General features: G+C 35.6%; 2 protein-coding genes across 3 annotated transcripts; both read right to left on the bottom strand.

Annotated features, from left to right (window-relative positions):
• Nucleotides 1-527: 527 nt before the first annotated feature.
• LOC124842776 (uncharacterized) lies at nt 528-6,984 on the bottom strand. Of its 2 annotated transcripts, none has more exons than XM_047319338.2 (4): nt 6,862-6,984; nt 5,410-6,612; nt 3,042-5,222; nt 528-883 (listed from the first exon to the last, which is right to left on the bottom strand). In XM_047319338.2, exons 2-4 carry the CDS (start codon nt 6,599-6,601, stop codon nt 843-845), a joined length of 3,414 nt encoding a protein of 1,137 aa, XP_047175294.1. In that variant the 5' UTR covers nt 6,602-6,612; nt 6,862-6,984; the 3' UTR covers nt 528-842. The 2 variants fall into 2 exon arrangements, with proteins under 2 accessions (XP_047175294.1, XP_087952419.1); XM_088096293.1 differs by having other exon boundaries at nt 6,797-6,951.
• A 12,003-nt stretch (nt 6,985-18,987) lies between these two features.
• LOC124842773 (TonB-dependent heme receptor A) lies at nt 18,988-21,420 on the bottom strand. The gene is made up of 2 exons (XM_047319334.2): nt 21,203-21,420; nt 18,988-19,404 (listed from the first exon to the last, which is right to left on the bottom strand). Exons 1-2 carry the CDS (start codon nt 21,273-21,275, stop codon nt 19,187-19,189), a joined length of 291 nt encoding a protein of 96 aa, XP_047175290.1. The 5' UTR covers nt 21,276-21,420; the 3' UTR covers nt 18,988-19,186.
• Between the last annotated feature and the right edge of the window lie 255 nt (nt 21,421-21,675).

The following is a 21,675-nucleotide window of genomic DNA, read 5'->3' on the forward strand; positions in this document are numbered from 1 at the left end:
ACTAGTGAAGTGGATCATCTCAAAGCTCATCTACTAGCTAAGGGATACACTCAAATTTATGGTTTCAACTACTATGATACTTTTTCTCTTGTGGAAAAGATCAACATTATTCATCTTTGCTACGGTTGTCATCCCCCACTAACTTCTTCACCAGCTTGACATTCAAAATAGCTTCCTTTATGGTGATATACACACAGGTTAATCAAAAGCACAACAGTCTAGGTAGAATACAATGTTCTTCCTCCATATTATTTAATCAAGTCACTGAAACAAGTACATATTTGATTTATCTCAAAATATTAATTAGTTTTGCTAACTTCCAGAGAAAGCTTGTTATGAAAAGTCATTAATTCATCAAAAATAATATCGACCAAACATTTGCTAAGTACTCGAGATCTGCTAAATATCACATGCCTATTATACTGTAACCACTCATAAAAAATGTTTTATATGAAAATTTAGTCAAGCATAAGTTAACGATTAACATACTAATGGTCTTTACTGACTGAGCACAAACATAACCAAAATGACTAGCAACAACTAAAGGTTAACTATAATTGCCTATGACTATTATATGTAGCATTGATATTGATACAGAACCAGTGTTCAGACTAGAGAATTGAAAACAATCAGGCTGGAGAATGATGGCAACTACAAAAAGAGGGTCAGTGACAAGGCTATACAGAAAACTAGAAAATGAATTACAAACTACAGAACTACAATAAAAGGAATGATACAACCAAAAATATCTCTTAACAGAAAAATGGATGACCAGATGAATTAACATTCTCCGGTTACCTACCTACTACAGATGCCACTTGGTGAAAATATGCTTTCGCTGTTCATTCGGTCAAACTTGCCACGACATCATCATCAACACTCCCTAAAATGAGAATCATAAATATCATTTATAGTTCATAGTAAATTAGTTCTAAATGACGCAAACAAATAAATGACATTTTCTCCGTTTATATTTTAAGTGTTCGCAATGCAACTCTTTACACTTACAATAGCATTGAGGGATCATTAATCATGCTGGTAGCTAAACAAGGGATAGCAGAATTAAAAATCCTTTGTCTACCAAAGAAACCAAATGATTTATATTTACCAATCAAATTTTAAAGAATGCTTGCTCCCAGACAAATAAGTAGGATGCATTGGCATCAACAATGACAAAGATAGTATAGCCTAGTATTGTAACCAAACACCACAAAAGCTTCTTGTTAAAGTTTTAGATGTTAAGTCACTTCTCTTTTATGCAGGTGACTTCACTGTATAAATCACAAATTTGAGAAATTGAATGAATCAGAGAAGCTTGGCGGTGAGTTTTCTCACCATGAGGTATGAATATATCTCTTTGATCTTTATCTTGAATCTCTTGCATTTAAGTACTGGCTCTTTTCACTTATCTTGAACTTGTTCAAGTGGCATGTTCTACATTCCTATCTCTTTCCACCTTTTATTATCATTTGTCCTTTAATTTTTTTTTTCCAATGCAATTTAATTTCCGCAAGCATTGAAATCAATTCAATGCATTCATCATTTGGCCAAGTCTTGAAGCTTCAAGAATGGGTTTCATAACCACTTTTGTTCATGAGATTCATTCCATGAAATCCATATGACTCTTGCGTTGTTTTGTGATTTCATTACATCTTCAACAAATAGTTGTCTTGTATTTGAGTTCTGCGTTTATTTTGTTGAAATTTTGCTTTGCTCAAAAACAGATTTCATCTTTCATGTGTTCTTCATAAATTTCTATGATCAAATTAGTTGAATCTACTTCATAAACCCTTGTTCTTTTCTAAATAATGTTTTTCCTTTAGTAGTCTCAAACTGTAGCTAGACAATCATTTCTGTTAGAATAATTACTAAGTCTACTTGTTAGTGTAGTCAGTGGAACTAAAATAAGGGGTAGTGTGTTGGGTTATCTCTAATCATTGTACCTAGTAGTCTAGGACAGTGACTTGACCTTCTATCTCTCTATTGTATCAACTCTTTATCTATATAAATAACAGAACATGAGAGGTGTCTTTCAAGCCCTCAAGAACATATTTTTATCTCAAGTATTTCATTCCTTCAAAAGTTTAAGGGAAGGTATGAGCTCATGCGTTTAATTTATAAGCACTGTAAATTTTTTTTTTCATAGACATCCAGTTGGAATTCACCTTATTGCCACATCAAAATAAATTAACAGAAGGATGTGGCAACATAAAAAATTTCATTTGGTTGGGTAAAAAAGTTTTACACTGATGCGTCAATAGAAATTAGATTCAAATCCTGAGCATGCTAATCTTGATTGTATTCTATTGGCTTAATACCCTATTTTGTCCCCAGTTTCGCTCCACAATGTCAAATTAGTCCATCCTTTAAAACGTGCGTCAATTACGTCCCTACTTAATAAAATTTATATCAATGAAATCCCTTCCGTTAAATCCGTACAAACGGCGTTAATAGAAAAGAGAGAAAAATAATTAACGTCGTTTGTACGGATTTAACGGAAGGGATTTCATTGATATAAATTTTATTAAGTAGGGACGTAATTGACGCACGTTTTAAAGGATGGACTAATTTGACATTGTCGAGCGAAACTGGGGACAAAATAGGGTATTAAGCCTATTCTATTTTATTAGTCTGCTAGAATGTTTCTTTATAAGTATGTATTTACCCTAAATTAAGGTTATTGAATAATTCAATCAACCACTAAATGAAAACTATACCTGGATAACTAAGATGTGGGCTCCACTAAAGTAGTTCGTCCATAAAATGAGCAAGGATTATGTATCCAGCCTTATATGAATTTAGAAGATTAATAAGACCAGAAGCAACTTAGATCTAAGTAAGGGTGGATGCACACCCCAACTACCTAAATTTTCAAACAAACTCACTTCAAGGTACAGCGTTTTACATGATAACAGGATCCCCAAGCATACTTTTTTCCTGAAGCTAGTGCATAATACCCCAAACAATAGCATAAAATAACTGTAGCCTAAAAGTGAATCAATTAACATATTGAGTATGAAATAGTAATTTAGATTACTTACCAAGATTAACTTCAAAATTGGAGAGATCAAAATGCATCTCGTGGTCCTGGGTTGTAGCAACAGACGAAGCTTTGAACAATGCACTTGGAGTATAGTTAAGCTGGTAATTCACAAGTATTTGACCAAATATGTTGAACTTTTGAGCACTACTACAAGCAACCTCTGCATCAGAACACTTTTTGAAAACCACTCTTGCCCGGCTGCTTACTGTATCAACTTCTGTCTCAGCTTCCTTTAGAGGTCCAAAACGCCTAAACATTCTATTAAGGTTTGTTTCTGAGGGAACAGAACCCAATTCAGCAAAATTCATAACAAGTTCAGCAGGGGCATTCTCATTTATATAACCAGCAGGCTTTTGAGGAACCTCAACATGATTATTGTTAGAATGCTGTTTCCTGGAATAGGGCCTTCGACTAACTGGAACAGACTTCCCTTGCTCAGTAGAAACAAGTTCATAGTCCTTTTTACGGTTTCTCCGTGCTGGTTGGGTTGGTTGTGACAGTTGTGCTGCTTGCACTTCACTGCCATTGTCAATGACCCTGTCCGTCCAATATGTGTCACTCATATCTTCAAATTCAAATGTTTCAGGCAACCCACCTACAGGCGGCTGCTTCCTTTTAGTGCCAACTTGTTCTGTACAAAAGATATCTTTTACAGCATCATCAGCCACAGTTATCGAATCTCTGAAATCAGAGAAGAAACTTATAACAGGATTCAGGAAGCGATAATCTCCAAGAGGTTCCTGTGCCACCAAATGAAGTGAAGATAGCAAATCATCCAGAGATGAATACTCTATTGTAACAACCATACTAGACCTCTCAGCCTCATCAAAGGAAACATCAAATTCATTCCCATAAATGCCTTCGGTGCTACCATCTGTCCTCTGAGACCGGTCACCAGAACTCTTCACCACAGTGGGTGAACCAGTAAGTTTACTAGCAACCCTACGAATTCGGTCACCAATTAAAAATGACGGCTTTGTGGTGTTAGAAACTTTTGCAACAGAAATTGTTTTCCGTCCATCTTGCTGCCCAAAGTCATCACCATAGTGATCAACAGTCCTCCTTTTCCTGGGACGGCCCCGTGAAACAGGATTATCAGTTACCTTCTCATCAAACCAATATTCACCATCAGGAGCGTCTAGAGTCCCACCCATTAGTTCAGACAAGCTTCTTTCCTTTGGTGTTTCTTGCATAATATCCTTCAAGTTATGTTTCCGTTTGCGGCGAGAGCTGCTTTGGGATTTTAAATTTCCAGAACCCACTTGACCATCATTCTTGTAATTAATAGCCTTATTCTCATCACCATGAACTAAGGTGTCCATGTCATCGTCAAAACCTCCACAATATTGTAATTCTGGCAAGCAAGAGTAACCCTTGAAGCGATAGAATGCAAGCAGCTGAGCCTTAGCAATCCCAAGCTCCAAACGGTCAAACCCACCAGTTGGCAATTCAGATAGTTTTTTCAAGTACTCTACAAGCTTATCAGGTGAAAAGGTGCTTGCATTTAGAGATTCATCCACCCCATGTCTGACACTTAGTTCCGGTCGGATCCCTGTGTTTTCTACAGTCTGGAATTTAATTAAGTTGTAGGTATCTTTGGGTATACAAGAACATGATAGCCCATATTCTACTCGTCTTGTTACTTCATCTAGAGCACAATCTACAGCATTCTGAAATGACTCTGAAGTGCTCTGCTTTTCAATAGAAGAGAAATGTGTCCTAAAGGGTTTTAGCTGAGATTCTTCATTCCAAGCAAATGTTCTGTCCCCAAAATATGCTACCAAATAGCAGTCCTTTTTATAATGTTTCGTTGCCTTCTCAGACGAATCTGAGGGATCAAATATCTGCCCAGGCCACCATGGGTGGCTTCTCACCTTTCCCCAAACCATATTTGACACAGAAAAGTTGCTTTCCTTTTCTTTTGGCAGCAAATATCTTGCATGAGATAGTTCTGAATTCACAGCCTTCATTAATGATGACCGTCTCGTGACTCTTCCCTCTATTTTTCTCTGTCCAGCTTCAACAAATTCTTCAAGTTCCTGAGCTCCATTTGAACCAACCTTCTCAGACATGCCAGTTTGTACTTCAACATTTTGCCTAATATTAGAGTCATCATGGACTTTGTCCTTTCCAGCATCCATCAGGGCAAGCTTATCCTGGTCTGCAATTTGAGTGTCATCTACAATTACAGAAATTTCATTAGAATCTCAATTTTTCTCACTTTAGAAAGATACAAATGTACCTTCATCCACAGAATTACAAAGACCATTATCAGGAATGGTAGAAAATGTGTATTCATGGTTACAACATTTTTTACAACTGACTGAGCTGAAAAGTACCAGTTACCAGATCAACAGAGATCTTACCTTCAATATATGAAGTGTGGTTCTTTGTTTCAGTGCTTTCTGTCTCTGGTTGACCTTCGACTTCTACTTCTGTCCCCTTCAGCAAACCACATCCTTTAGCTTCAGAAACATTGTTGTTTAATTCCTCTTCTTTTGTTAAATCCTTATCAACTATTCCCTGCCCTGTGTCTGAATTCAGCTGAATAGACTCGGACGTTTGTTCTCTTTTAGTGCATTTTCTCAACCACTGTTTTTCCTCAGAAGTTGGAAGAGTCTCATCCATTGTAACATCAGTTCCACCAACCACTTCTTCTGGTACATTATTGGAGTCTTCATCAACTCTATTAATCTCCATGGGTTGTTCAACATCTGAATTTAACTTTTCCTCAAATTCAACTTTGTCACTGATACATTCTTTCTCAAATATTTTATCACTATGCATTTTAGCAATGTTCTTCTCTTCGTCTAAGGTCACATCATCTCCATCTCTTGTTGCTCCATTATCCTTTTCAGCACATTCACTCTGTACATTCTCTCCTTTTACAGAACTACCTGTTAACTGGCATCCTAAACCATCCTCACATCTACTATTTGTCACCTTGTGATCTGAGGCCCCCCCGTCCACTACATTTGTGCACTCAACCCCAATGTATGCAACACTAGGATCTTCGATATTGCTAATTGCTGTCCCCACTTCTTTCTGAGCTCTATTATCGAAAACAGTTTCCTCCTGTGAAGATGCAACATCAACTTCACTACCAACAACTGCTTCATCTCTATCTTCCCTCCCCAACACCACATTATCCAATTCCATGGGCACATTCATTGCGGTCCTACCTTCCACTGCCACATTCTCCCTCCTACCTTCTTCAGATTCTACACCCTGAGAGTCCCCACCACCTACCTCTCCAGACCACACATCCTCCCCAAAACCCTCAACTGATCTACCACCACCCACTTCACCACTTAGCTCAGCACCATTTCCCTGCGTGCAAACACCATCTATGTACAAATCAGACCCCAGAACCTCCACCATTACATCCTTCCCATTACAATCCCCACCCTCTCCAACCAACTCTTCCGAGAATGAACCATCCATCTGAACCTCACCCCTATAATCCACAGACCCTTCTAGGGTTTCACCCCCCACTTTCCCCTCATGATTCACTGCGGATTCTGATGTTCCACACAAACCCTTCTCTTGTTCCTCCATGGAGATTGTATCTAACAAAAATTAAAACTTCAAGCATTCAATAAACTATAAAAATCCAGCTTTTCACCCGGGGAATTTGGAAAAATGTAAATGACCCAGATGAAAAAAACTGCACAGATTTCTCCACGACGTACACCGAAACAAAGGGAACAAGAAACAATATTGCAACAATCCCAGAAAGGAAAAATAACATACAAATTCAACAGGTGATACCCATCATAGAGAAACGAAGAAGAATAAAAAAAGAACACAGTTGGTACCAGGGTTAGATCTTGTTGTCACAGTGAAGTGTGCTGAGGGTTTGGCTGTAGGTTTCTAGAGAGAGAATGTTTAGAGAGAGAAAGGAAAGTCGCGATTCTTAAATCCGGATATAGTGCCTCCTTGTCCTTTTCGCTTTTCATCTTGCGGTTTCATTAAAATTACCTGCTGGTGTTGGTAATGTCCGTCACCATCGTTCGTCAATGTGCCACTCGTTTATTGGACCACGTGTGATGGTAAATGTTGAACTATATAATATAATAATTAGATAAACTCTGTTTGGCATTTGGAATTATCATACAAGAATAAGCGAAACCTGGAATTCAGCATTAATGTTATACGAGGAACATTGTTTAAAATTAAAATTATTGTAAACATCATTAACTTATGTCAGGTAATTAAGTTAAAAAAACATATTAAGTATATGATGTTTGGTCAATATTTATAATAACTGTCATGGTTTTGTATATAAAACGGTTCAAGATGGTGAAAAAAAAGGGGAAACATAATGTTATTTATAGCAACTCCAGATAGAATATATAGATCATGAATGAAGGAGTTTGATAGAACAATAAATAAAACAATTAAGTTTTGTATTTTGGATTGGTTTGAATTTAAAAATAAATAAATTTAACTTAAACCAATATGATTAAATTGGATTGTTCAATTCAAATAGATTAGATTTTGTTATATATAAATAAGCAAAACTTTGTTTTGAGAAAAAGAAAAATACATGTTTATCCTAACCGATGGTCATATTTTATTGTTAATTTGGATTATATTTGATTTATATTATTTAATTGATCCAAAATGATGAAAAATTTATATTGAACTAGAACTTATTCTCATCTTTCTTGACAAGGGATGTTTCTTAGTAAAGCAAGAAGTGTTTGACTCAAAATGCATGAATTTAGTAAAGAAAGAAATGTTTGACTCAACAAGAAAAATTTAGATATTTTCTTTTAAAGTATTAATTGTAATTTCAAAAAATATTGAGATACACACAAAATTTGATAATCTCTCTTAGTGGTTAAAAACTGACACAAATAAAAATTTTAACAACTAAAATAACAGTCAGATGTATATTTTAACAACTAAAATAACAGATTTATATATGTCAAAAATAGTATGTGACAAAAATATTTTTAACATTCATGTTATTGCTAGAAAAAATTAAAAAAGACTAAAAATGGCAACAACATTCACTCTTATTTGACAATATTTTATCATTTTGACAATTAAAACTTATCACAAAATCTACCAAAAATTATTTAAATTAAAATTCCAAAATATATTCAATAATTTTATAACTAATATTTTAATTATTTGTTTTATTAAAATTCTTTAAAAGATCATCTAATATGGCAAAGTATAAATCAATCTATTAGTACATTCATATAAAAAAAAAAAAGTTAGACTTGTATCAACATCATACAATACCAAATTGTTCTACAATTTTATTATAATATTCTAGTCAAATGGAAAAGGTTTAATGTCTCAATAGGTCCCTATTTTTGTTCAGAATTTGAAATAGGTCCCTTTATTTTTTGGCGTCTCAATTGGGTCCTTATTTTTGTTAATTTGATTCAAATAAATCCTTTCCGTCAATTTCATCAAACGGCGTTAATGAATGTTGACGTGGCCTTACACGTGTCAATATTGTCCTCAGGCCACGTCACACATTCATTAACGTCGTTTGATGAAATTGACAGAAAGGATTTATTTGCATCAAATTAACAAAAATAAGGATCCAATTGAGACGCCAAAAAATAAAGGGACCTATTTCAAATTCTGAACAAAAATAGGGACCTATTGAGACATTAAACCAATGGAAAATCTAAAGATGATAATGTTTGTTATTCTAAAAACACCATAAGTTCATCAATATATATTAATAGCAGAATCTCTTAGACAAATTTTTTTTAGTAATGGTTGTATATACTTTTGGGGGTGATAAAGCGCGACAGTCCAAGTAGACCGGCCCACAAACTCACTAGAAAAAACACAAAGCGGGTTGATATTTTGAACCCGCTAATATGTTGAAGTCCGACCCGCATAACCCGTAGCGTAGAGCAAGGCGGGACAGAACAGTCTGCTAACTCATTTTTACCTCCTTGTAAATGTGAATCATCAAGCAACTTCAACACACCTGGTTATAGTTCTCACAGTGTGACATTAAAAACACGTATTATTGCCTTCCTCAGCTTTATAGAGGTCATTGTTTCAACCTTCTTAATTAGGAAGGTTGATTTTTTCACACCAAGATGCACCAAATCTAATGTTCATCAATGATAAAGGTGGTGGTTAACGCCAAAGGATCGTTAACGACGATAACGAGCACTGGGTGGGTTATCCCTTATAAAGGTACTACCACATAATATTAGTGACAACGAATAGGAATTTTTGAGTGGTGACGATCAAGGGCAAATTGGGGATGGACGTTAGTGTCAATGACATCTTTCTCAGGGTAATCAAACCAAGGATCGATAGAGAAGACGATGGAGAGCTTGGTGCCAAAAACGATAGAATTTGAAGGTGAAAGACAAAGGATAAGAGGATCAATGTTGTGTAGAGCGTACATGCCAAAAATCAAGGGGAAGAGTTACGAAAACATGATTTAACATGTGATAAAGGTTTTTGAAAATTGTGGGTGTATTATGGAATAAGGAAGATGTATAGGAAGAACAAATTGGTTTAAAAAAAGTCGTGTGAGGATGGTGGAGCGGGGAGAAAGAATAGTGGAGAAGAAAAAAGTGATTAGGCCTGCAGTCCAATAGTTAGGCATGACGAGTTATATTTTTTAGCCAACATTCTTAAAGTGAGGCAAGACAACTTGATGTGCATTTTGTAAGGCGAGTCTAAATGGGTCGAACTGACTCTCATTGCTATCCTACTTTTCTTGCAAATGATTTCATTATGAAACCATTGATTGATATCATTAAAGGATCCTTCCTTACAAATGATTTCATGTTGAAGCCTTTGATTATCTATCATAACTTGTTCTAATTACTCATTAAGGTCTGTGTGAGATCTCTTTATATAATGAAGTTTATCTTGAATTTTTTTTTTCTAACTTGACCTTCATAGCTTCGTTTCATGCTCCATGCTAACAAGTTCTTCATCGATTCTCAATTGAAAGGACAAAGTGAGCACCTCATGAAGCCACTAGTGAAAAATAAGATATTGAAACAAGATATCAGATCGGTTGTAGCGGAACCGATTTAATTAAAAACATTGTGACATTTTTAAAATTATAGGAAGTATATTAGATCAGTTGTAGCGAAAATTGATCTAATATGTATATATTATATTAGTTAATAAAAAAATTTGGTTGACCTATTAGATTGGTTAAGGTAATAATTGATCTAACCGGGTATAGTAAATCTAATATAGTCTCAACGACAACATGAAACCCTATTGTTTTTTCTTTTTTTTTTCTTCCCTCACACGTCAATGTTGTTATTATGCATTACGAGTTATTTTTTCTTGTTTCATAGGTCATAGGTGAAACTTCCAGGTTTCGTCATATGCCACCTCTACTAGCCATCCTTGGTCACAAACCTTGCCATTGTCATATTTCCATCTCCGACAAACTTCAACCACCATTGATGTTCACCGTAGCCATTATTATCTCCTTTTGTCACTTGTCATTCCTTCTTCACAGTAGTTGCCTTAAGCACCTCCTTATTGTGACTTACCTCGGGTTCGAACTACTACGCGCACACCCTACTTGGATTCATCTTCAACTTCTCTAGTATTGTTATTGGATCTCGCTTCAACCACCGCCACTAAAGCTCACTCCCATTTCCAGTAAGACCATTGTTTCTAATGCAAACGAGCTTCAGCTTCACCCTCATCCCCTTTTTATTTATTTAGTTCTTTCTCGATTTGGGTTTATTCCAAGGGTGATTAGGGTTGATTGGGGTATTCCAAGGGACTATTGAAACCAAATGAAGATTTTGAAGCAAATAATTCCTTGCAATGACTTACATTGTTTATGAAGTTTATAAAATTGTGTTTAATTGCTTATGATGATTGTGTAATTTTCTGAATTTGTTTTCTATTGGATATCATACACGCAATTCGGCTATGAGGAAGATTTTTGCATGAAAAAGTAGTGGTAGAACTACTATATGAGCATTAAGTTTTGTCTTTGATTGAACGGGATAATTCATTAGCTCTCTTGAAGGCAATGAAACCAAGGCTTGGTAAAGAAGACAATGGAGAGCTTGGTGCTGAAAATGAGAGAATTTGAAGGCAAAAGAGAAATGAAGAAAGGGTCAATGTTGTGTAGAGAGCGTACATGCCAAAATGAAGGGGAGGAGTTATGGAAACACGATTTAACATTTGATAAAGGTTGTTGTTAATGGTGGGTGCATTATGGAATAAGGAAGATGTGTAGGGAGAAGATATTGGAGTAATAAGATCATATGAGGATGGTGGAAAAGACCGAAGAAAAAAAGTGGGTCGGCCTGTTGGCCCACGAACCAATAGTTATACGAGGTAGGTCAAAATTTTCAGCTTGCTTTCTAAAATTGGGATGAGGCAACCCAGCTCACATTTTTCAGGCCAATTGTGTGGTGGGCCTAAACTAGTCGGGTCGACCCGCATTATCAACCCTACTTTCCTTGGAAATGATTACATCTTGAAACCACTAATTGATATCTTCAAAAGATCCTTCCTTGCAAATGATTTCATATTGAAGCCTTTGATTATCTATCATAACTTGTTATAATTTCTCATTAAGTTCCTTTTAGGTTTTCTCTATACAATGAAGTTTATCTTGAAGTTATTCCTTTTATAACCGACCTTCACAGCTCTCCTTCATGCTTCATACTAATCAAGTTCTTCATTGGCTCTCCATTGAAAACATGAAGTCAACACCTCCTTAAGCCTTTTGGAAGCCAATTTCTTATCTATTACAAAAGTTTTAAATGTCATAGGGTCATCAAAAATATTGGTGCAGTTATCATTCAAAGTGTGCTCCCTCATCTCCACCTTTAACATTCATTGTGTTTGTCAGCAAGTTTCTCATAGAGTGTGAAGCAAAGATGAAGCTTGTAGGGCAAAGATAGTGGAAATAAAGAGGTAGATAAAGCTTTATGCTTATCTGTTCTCGATGCTTTGAGAAGGAAAATTGATGAAGATGATGAACGGGAAAGGTGAAGATGAATATATGGATGTGGCTTTGAGGGTGAATGGTGATAATGTTAATTCTTATCATTATTTGAGCCTCATTTTATTGAAAAAATCAGTTCTTTTATAGCTTATAGTTTGCTTAAACCCCCAATTTTATCTTACTTTTGTAAATACCTCTATTTTGGGCAACACTTATTAATTTATATCTCTAATTCCCTCTTTTTTATTCTATTTTGGTGACAAGAATACCTTATATCAAATTAGAGAGCTTGACAACCCAAAGAAGCAAGAAGAACATAAAAAAGGGAGTTTGGAAGTTTAGATGCGCTAGACGCCACCTCATTTCCATTGGGCGAGCTCATTTCAAAGAACGCACCATCGAGGACCCAACTAAACGAGCACTTTCCAAAGAGCAATTATGGTGCTTATGAAGACATGCATTGAGCAGCGTGTATGCCAATGTGACAAGTAAAGCCCTATATCTTCTTAAAACTCGAAGGAAGTTGGGTGTTTGGTGGTTTGGAGGTGCGACTTCATTGCAAGAACTCATGAAGGCTACTTAGGGCTTATGGGAACAATCTCTTCTTCCTCTTTGTGTTTCCTTCTTCTTTCATCTTCCATTTTGTAAGCTTGAGGTTCTCCATGGAAATGAAGAGAAATCCATCTTGTTAGGGATATTTTATAGTCATTGAAATTTTGTGTACCTTGTAAATGCTTTCATTATATATATGTCTCTTCCTCTGAATGCTAGTTTCTTGTTTATATGCTTAATGTTTGCTTGAATAAGGACGTTCTTAGTTCGATTTGTGGTTCATAGGGTTTTGGGAAGAATCTTGTGAAACCTAAACTTGAAATAAGAGATCTAGTGGAACTTGTATATAGGGATGGAACCTGACCCATTAATTGTCTTAAACTCTATATTTTAATGTAAGTTTGTTCTTGAGCATAATTTATGTCACTCAAAGGGGAGACATTAGCCTGGTACAAAACTCTTCCTCCCAACACGGTGGGTGCCAAAATGTTTCACTATGTAGGGCCGAGATATACACTTTCACAATTTAACCTAGTCTTTAATCTCCATTTAACTCTTTTACTTTCTTCCAACATGTCGTTCTTCTCCTTGCACAGTTCAAGTCCAAGTGGTGGGTACCTATTAAAGACACTCTAACACTCAAGTTAGTCTTAGGTGTCGCAACCGAAATCGCGACGGGACGACGATCCAAAAAAGAAACGGGTTTTGAAAAGAGATTTGGAGTCGCCACCATAGTTTATTCTGGAAAACTACAGAAAAACCATAAAATGATAAGACACGGTCCACGAAAACCAGATTATGGGTTCGGGAGTCGGTTACGCGTAGGGAAGGTATTAACACCCTACAGCGCCTGCCCGAAGGCAGTACCCTTAACTAAATACGCGAATGTGATGTGGTTTCCAAAATGTTTAACTATCCCCTAAAATAAAATTCTAAAGAAACAAAATATATTTTTTAGTTTTTTGGGCCCGACAAGGATTGACCTTGCTCCTACGTATTCTCATTCAGAATGAGAAATCAGGGTTACGTAGTTCTTTTGAATCTGTTTGAGAAATTTGTTTGGAAATTGTTTGAAAATTTGTTTTGAAATGATTTTGGATTTTTGGGAAGTGAACCTGACAAGGGCTAACCTTGCTCCTACGTATCTCCATTTTTGATGAAGAATCAAGGAACACGTAGTTCTGGGTAGAAATATTGTCTGTTTGCTTGAAAGTGTTGTTTTTAGTTTTTGAAGATTTTTATATTTTTTTGATATTTTTATAAAAGACAGAGAGAGGTTTTTAGCACGAGGACGATGCGAGCGATCACACACGTGCTTAACCTTTAAAACATATTTTTGGTATTTTTTTATTTAAGAAAGGGAAAAGGTTTTTAGCACAAGGACGATGCGAGCGATCACACATGTGCTTGACCTTTAAAATATATTTTTGTATTTTTATAAAAGAAAGAGAAAAGGTTTCTAACACAAGGACGATGCGAGCGATCACACATGTGCTTGACCTTAAAAATATATTTTTGTATTTTTTATAAAAGAAAGAGAAAAGGTTTTTAGCACAAGGACGATGCGAGCGATCACACATGTACTTAACCTTTAAAATATTTTTTTTATTTTTATAAAAGAAACAGAAAAGGTTTTTAGCAGAAGGACGATGCGTGCGATCACACATGTGCTTAACCTTTAAAATATATTTTTTTGTTAATTTAAAATATTTATAATTTTAATATATTTTTTTTGTAATTTTTATGGAAAACGAAACAAACAAGTCTAATAGATATAAATAAAACAAAGGGATGTGAGCTATCATACAAGGGGTTGCATATAATAAAATCCTAACAGTCAAACAAATAATAAATGCATAAAATAAAATAAAATAAAAGCAGAACAAAAATAAAAGAAATAAAATAAAAGCAAGAGAACATCCCATAAGAATGGGGGTGCAGAGATAAAAACCAGAGGTGTGGAGTGAAATTGAGGCTCTTTAGTTTGGGTCAAAATCTTTTTTTTTCCAACTTTGTATCTGCCAAGGTGTAAAGATGAATATGGGGGGTGCCTCCTGAAATGTGTGTCCAGGTCCAATTCCTTTTTATTTTTGTTTGTAAAAATAGAGTGGGCTTAAGCCCGAACGAAATGGGGGTGTGAATGGGAAGTGGGATTGCAAACGAGAGATGGGTGCGTACGAAGGGAAGATAGTGTTTTTCTCGTTTTTTGTTTCAAAAAAATGGATCTGACCCGAGAACCTGGGCCCAAGGGTTTGGGCTCTTTCCCTCACTCAGGGGCATTAGGGGTCTCCCACTCTTTACTCCATTCAAACAGGCAGCTCAGAATCCAAACAGAGACCTAGAGTCTCTCTTCCAAACGAGGCAGCTAAAAGTGGACCTCCGCCTGTTCACGCACACGCGCCATTGCCTCCATCAAACTGGTCGTCGCCAGCCGCAAAGCCAGGACGCCACCAGTTCGCTGGTCGCCGCCACAGACCCCACCGTTTGCCGCGCCAAGCTCCTTCGCCCACCGTCGAGACCCTCGCCTTTCACCCTGCAACGTCACCGCCACTGCCTCCATCGAGGTCGGCCGCCACGAGCCATGGCGTCTTCAGTGACTCCAAGCATCACCAAAGCTACATCCGACCACCTCTTCTCTTCCTTTCTGCTCTCGCCGACACCGTCAACCCGTCGCCAGCTCCGCCGTGCCACTGCGTGTCACCGAACCAGCCACCGCGAGTCGCGCCAAGCTCTCCCCTCTCCTCCGACGTGACTGAAGCGTTACCGAAAACAACCAAACTCACCGCGCTTCTCACTGTTCATGTTTTTTTTTACTGTTGAATTATTTGTGATTCTGTTGGATGAAGGTTGCAATTAGGTGAAGATGGAATCAAGGTTCGCCTGTGGTTTGAAGAATACGTTGGCAAAAATGGAGGATGAATCGTGATGGCTAGTGCGAGTATGACGGTCTCTGTTTTTGGTGGTTTTTGATGGTTCCTACTGAATGCAGGTGGGTAATGTGAGGTTCTATTGAGTGAATGGAGAAATAGAAAGTTTGTGTGTGTGCCTGTGATGGCGAGTGGGAGTTGGAGTAGGGGAGAAGGTCAGTGTTGGACTTGAAAATGAAGAAGAAAAGGGATGATGATAGGGGCTGGTCGTGGGCGTTGACAGAGAATGGAGGAATCAGCTGAAGCAAATTTGGGTTTCTGTTTGTTGGGATGAAGGAATAACAAACAATGTGCAGAAACAAATCATGTATACTCAATATAATTGCAAGTTCAATACGAGCAGACAAAGCCAGGCGTTATCAAGTCAAAACGGAAGCAGAAACCCAATTAAGAGTAGATTGTAATCATCTAACATTCATAACTTTTGCGAGAGATGAAGCGAAGGAGAACTTACCTTCTATGTTTGCGTTTTTCTCTCGTAAGTCCTTGTAATCCTTTTTCCAGGGAGAATGGGCATGAGAGTGAACTTTAGTTGATGGTGATATCCAACGAGTGAATGGAGGAGGATTTTGTTTTTGCAGTTAATGGTGTGGGTTGAGGGAGTAGTGGGTTCCTGTGATGTGCGTGATGAGGAAATAAAGAAGAGGGTGAGAGGTGAATGATGGATGTAATGGAGGAGAAAGTGGGTTCATCAGAAGTTCACATATATGCTTCTCTTGGCAATGGTTATTGGAATGCAAGATGAATTCCTTCAACGAATGGCTAGGGGTTTTTTTTCAGCTTCTCTGGGAAGACGGAGATATGAAGACAAACTCCGAATCCCTTTTTGTCTGTGCCCCGTGGTTCTTGATGGTTCTCACATGAATAGTCTCTGCAGGGTGAGTACCGGACTCAGGGAATCTTGCTCCCAGGATCATTCTTTTTTTGTCTTTTTTCTTGTGTGAGAACTTCAGCCTCCCGACACTCCACTGCTTCATGCCACCCTATTGCTAGCCTTTCTTCTTACTGCAACTGGCTAAAGCTATTGCTTCTTGCTGCAGCAAAGGTCTGAGCCAAAAATTTTCACCAAAAAATGATAGATGCGCAAAGATTTAAGACCAAAAAAATAAAAATAAAAATAATAAATAAAAAAAAATAAAAATAAAAAAGAAAAAAGTTGATAGCATTGAAAACAGAGATGAACGTTAAATGCAGGTGATCACTTTTTTGTTTTTTTTTATTTTATTTTTTCTTAAAAGAGATTAAATAAAATACAATAAAATAAACTAATATTAAATAAAATCAGAATAATAACATAAAATGAAATAAAATAATTATATAGTATAATATGATAAAAAGTAGAATTAAAATAATAAAGTAAAGTGGAACAAAATGAAAAAGAAATAAAATACGTAAAATAAAAAGAATTAAAATAAAATACGAAATAAAATAAAATAACGTATAATTAACATAAAATAAGAAACGAAATAAACTAATGTAATAATAATGAAATATAATAAAAATAATAGAAAATAATAATAATAATAATACATGAAATAGAATTAAGGTAATAAAGTAAAAATAATATAAAAATAAAAATAAATATAATAAGATCAAACAAAATAAAATAATAATAAAAACATTATTATCTTGTTATCTAGTCATCCAGACGAAATCGGGTGTTGACATTAGGTTACCGATCAGTTATAATAATCAAGTCTTAAATGTTTAATAAATGCAATCACCTATCTCTTTATCTTACTTTTGTATTTATATGTTTCTAAGGGAGCCTTTAATTAATGTAGGTCCAATCATGACTCAATATTATCTAAGTATGTTTTGACCTTGCTAATCGAAAAAGTTAATTTTTGGACCAATCAATAACCTTTGCTACCAACCATTGATTAATCAAGTTGCGATGTGTTTCTAAAGTTGACTTATCATGTTGTTGACCGATAATTGATGTGGATATATCTCGGTTATCGTGGGTATTTGTGACTGTCCAAGATGATCATGGGTAAATATGAATCGAAATGGTATCACGAAGGCTTAAGATAGTCTCAGGTGAATATCTCGGCCATAATACAATGGTATTTCTACCTTTTAATATTACTTTGAATGAGGCTCTCTAACATTATTGATTCTGGATTCAAAAAGGAAAATTGTGTTCTAGATTTATAACATCAAATTCAAGTATCGGGAAAAAGTGCATCATTGTTACAAATTTTTCCAGACCTCTTTTGTTACTGACTCTGCAAAGATTATCCACTCCTTCGACAATATTTGACATCCTTATCAAAATATTCACTGCAAGTCGCTTTGATGATATACACTATTCAAATCCATATTTGTCTCAGAAAAGAGTTTATTTTCGGATTATGGAATAGAAAAAATTGAGATAAACTCTCAGAATTTACTTTGGTGTACTTTTCTCAACCTTACACTTACAGATTATACTATCAGGACTATATTTTTGTTTTTCGAATCATATAATTTGGAAGATTTATAAAATACTTTCTAAAAGTTTAATCTAAAACATGCAACCATTACATTCTTTTCTTCTTCTTTTTAATTATGGGGTTGATACAATAAAATAACGAGGGAACTTTTTCAAATTACAAGCGAACCAACCCTCTGTAGAACTGTAGCCAGTTTTTTCACACTTTTTTTTAAACTTAATTCACTTCACTCTTTACCTTTCTTTCTTATAATAAATTTCTTTTCTTTTGTTTCTGTTTCTCTCTTACAGTGGGTGTAGCTAAAAAGTGATAACGTTCTAACAGAGAACAACAGGGAAAAGTCTATCTTATTTGATTTACTAGAGGAAAAGCATAGATAATATATGCTGCCAATTTTTATTTTTTATTTTTATTTTTATTTTTATTTTTTTATTATTTTTTTTTTTTTATTTTAAAGAAGGGAAAGACAAGTTGGTTATATCGAACAAATTAGATTTCCCATCTACATTTTATTTCTTCAAAATTCCCCAACATTTGAGTAAACAAAAATGCGAGACAACCCTATCATTTCTTCCCCCTTAATCAAGTTTCCCAATCAAAAGAAGTAATATTGAAAAAATATGGTTTCCCTCCATTTCCTTCTATAAAAAAATTGGTATAAGGATATAAATTTGAAAGTAATATTTAAATTAGAAGTGCATAGAAATATTTTATTTTAATGTTTAGCAACTCATACAATATTAATAACAAAAGTAATCAAAAGATTGAAATGTTGAAATTATATTAATATATTATCTAGTCCTTTTATTTTAAGAAATTGTCAAATTTTGGAAACAATTATTAAAAATGTAAACTTTACCTTCACTTTGCTTTTTTCTCCAAAAATACTCAAATATACCCCGAAAGGATTTAGCAAACAATTCCTCTGCAATTATCATTTTCTTGAACACCTAAAAAAAATGTGCTGTGCAATTTACTTCAAAATCGAAATAAAAACAAAATAAATACAACACTTCGGTTTTACTGCTTTTTGGGCCTTCTTACCATACCATATGCAAAGATACAGATGAGAACTGATTGCAAGCATGCAACTAACCAAATTATCAAACAATAATTAATGAATCACATGAAACAGATGTGCATAGAAATTGATTATTATCAGATATACCAGGAAAATCCACATAGTGGTTGAACATAAACAAAGCTGAAAACAATAATAAACACCAAAACCAATAGTCTAGTCTAGGATCCCCAAATCCACCTTATTGTTGCAAATGAAGCGAAAGATGAGTTAGGCAGAAGCTGTCTTCTTTTGCTGGAAAATGACAGCATACACAGGAACTGCAACACCAATGCTGAAAGCAGAGAATACAGCAAGAGACATTTTCAACCCCCGGTGCTTCATCCTGTCCAAGTTGTACATGTGTTTTGCATGAATATAATAGGGCTCATCATGGCCATGTCCACCCCCCATCCTCTTCATGGGAGTTGAATGAAAACCTCTGCTCACTGTCAACATATTATTTTCCAGTAAGAACGCGGATCTCTGATGAAAACAGTGACTTTCCAAGAATCTAAATGGGTATTGATATGCAATTGTGTGTGTAAGGATATCAGTAAATGTTAAGGATTGTTAAATAACTAATTTCCAAGGATCTAAAAGGGTGTTTATATGCAACTTTCTACACACTTATCACAGTAAGTGGATCGACAAGCTTAAATATACAGCAATTTTCGATCATGTTAAAAAAGAAAACAGTATAGAAAATTCAAATGGCAACCTAATAAATATAACAAATATTCAGGTAGCAACTGGAACAAGAAACAGTGGGCGCTAAACATCCAACATATATTTTAAGGGTAGATCTGGATAGAGAAGGCCTTTGTTTGGGAGTTTTTGGAGATAAGAGGAAGTAATTGAAGAATCATCATTTAATTTTAACCAAGACTTCTGCGTTATGCATTGACTCGAAAGTTCGTACGTAATCAATCACAAATAATTTAACAAAGGAAAGGAAAGTTACTCTTAAATACTCCATCCCCTTTTCTTCTCTCTTCTTCCCTTCCATTTGTTTTATATTCCTTCTCTTACGAACTCTCAAACGTTCAATAAACTAAATGCCCAATAAATACAATAGTGGATTTGGAACTTAAAACCTGATTATAAATGTGAGTTTAACAGGACAAAACATTTATACAAAAGCCTCAGGTACGTACAGAAAAGTTGAAAATTTGATTTTACAGCAATTAACAAGAAAAAGAAAAGCTTAAGCATTCCCAACAGTCTTTCCTGCAAAGAAATCCTACAGACAAGATTTAATTGTCTCCCTTCATTTAATAACATTTCTTTCAAAAAGCAACACTTCCATACTATCAACAACCAATTGAATTTGTAACTATAAATTAAACTCATATCTGAATTCATCCAACAGTATACATTTTGCAGCCAAAAGAGGAGAGGGACGACAATCTATTGCATGGAGCTCAACATTAGAGGGGTCTATGTAGGGTAGAAGTATGCACTATGCAGCCATACCTCCCACATGCAGAAGAACAACTAAACAAAGAAAAAACAGCAAACATGCAACAGAAACCAAAACTCCTTCTACCTCAACAAACATCACCCTTTCCAAGCAGTACAAAAGGACACATTATCAGATACAAGAAGTCCTTTGGTTCTAGGTTTACATGGTCTCATCTCTATCCAGCTCCCTTGTTTGAAGCATTACTATTTCGCCATTTAACGTGATCAACCCCAATCATTCTCCACTTGAAATTCACCAAGCTAAACCTCCTCTAATCTCAAGGAACACAGCCAGAAAAGTGATAGTCGCAAACCTGCACTGCCTCTTGGTCCAGTTTTCAACATTCAACTAGAAAACATCCATCAACTAAGGTCACTGCCAACACCTCTCCCCTCAAACTCCACAATCAATATAAACGAACACAGCGCGAATTGCACATCAATCCAGCCCTACACTTTCTCCTCTCACTGATTGCGTTCATCCCCAAAGTATGTATGTCACCACTCACAGTTTCCTATAAAACTTATTAAATTTATGAAAAAATTAAAAAAAACCCCAATCTTCAACACATCGTGACCTGCAAATCAACCATTTCTTTTCTATTATGAAATAAAAACCCTAACAATAAAAAAAAACACCTCATCGTCACAGAATCCTCGGCATCCTTAACCGAATTCATCATATAACAACCATAAAGAACCTCATCGTAAAAGCAAAAACGAATTGCATTAAGATTTGCAAATTACAAATCAGAAAAATATTATCGAAAGGGAGGATTTGACCTGAGGTGGAGATGGAAGATTCAGAAGAAGCGATGAGTTTTGCGGCGGATCTGAGTGCGTTGTTGAAGGCCATTGGTAACGCAGATTGGATTCGAAAGCCACGCGCTCGAAATTTTATAGGTTTCCTACACGCTCGCCTTTGCGTTCAGTCTCGTCTTTGCTTTACGCACGCCGTTAGGCTCTACTCTACTGAAAACCCTTCCTTGTTTTGCTTCTTTGTTTCGATTTGAGTTTAATTTAACCCATTTTTTTATTGGGCTCTGTTAGTGGTTATTGGTTAAGCTAAGTTAATTAAAATTTAAGACAAACAAATTCGAAAACAAAAGTTCAAGAGACGTTTGAAAAGAAAAAAAAAAAAAAGGAGAGATTACCATTTTTTTATGGGTTAAATATATTTTTAGTCCCTAAACTATTGACCGTTTCTGGTTTTCGTCCCTCTTCCAAAGTAAGGTACAAAATTTTGAGGACTAAAA

This window comes from Vigna umbellata, chromosome 8, assembly GCF_029865625.1.
Source record: "Vigna umbellata cultivar VRB3 chromosome 8, Vumbellata_1.0, whole genome shotgun sequence".
Classification (NCBI taxonomy): domain Eukaryota; kingdom Viridiplantae; phylum Streptophyta; class Magnoliopsida; order Fabales; family Fabaceae; genus Vigna; species Vigna umbellata.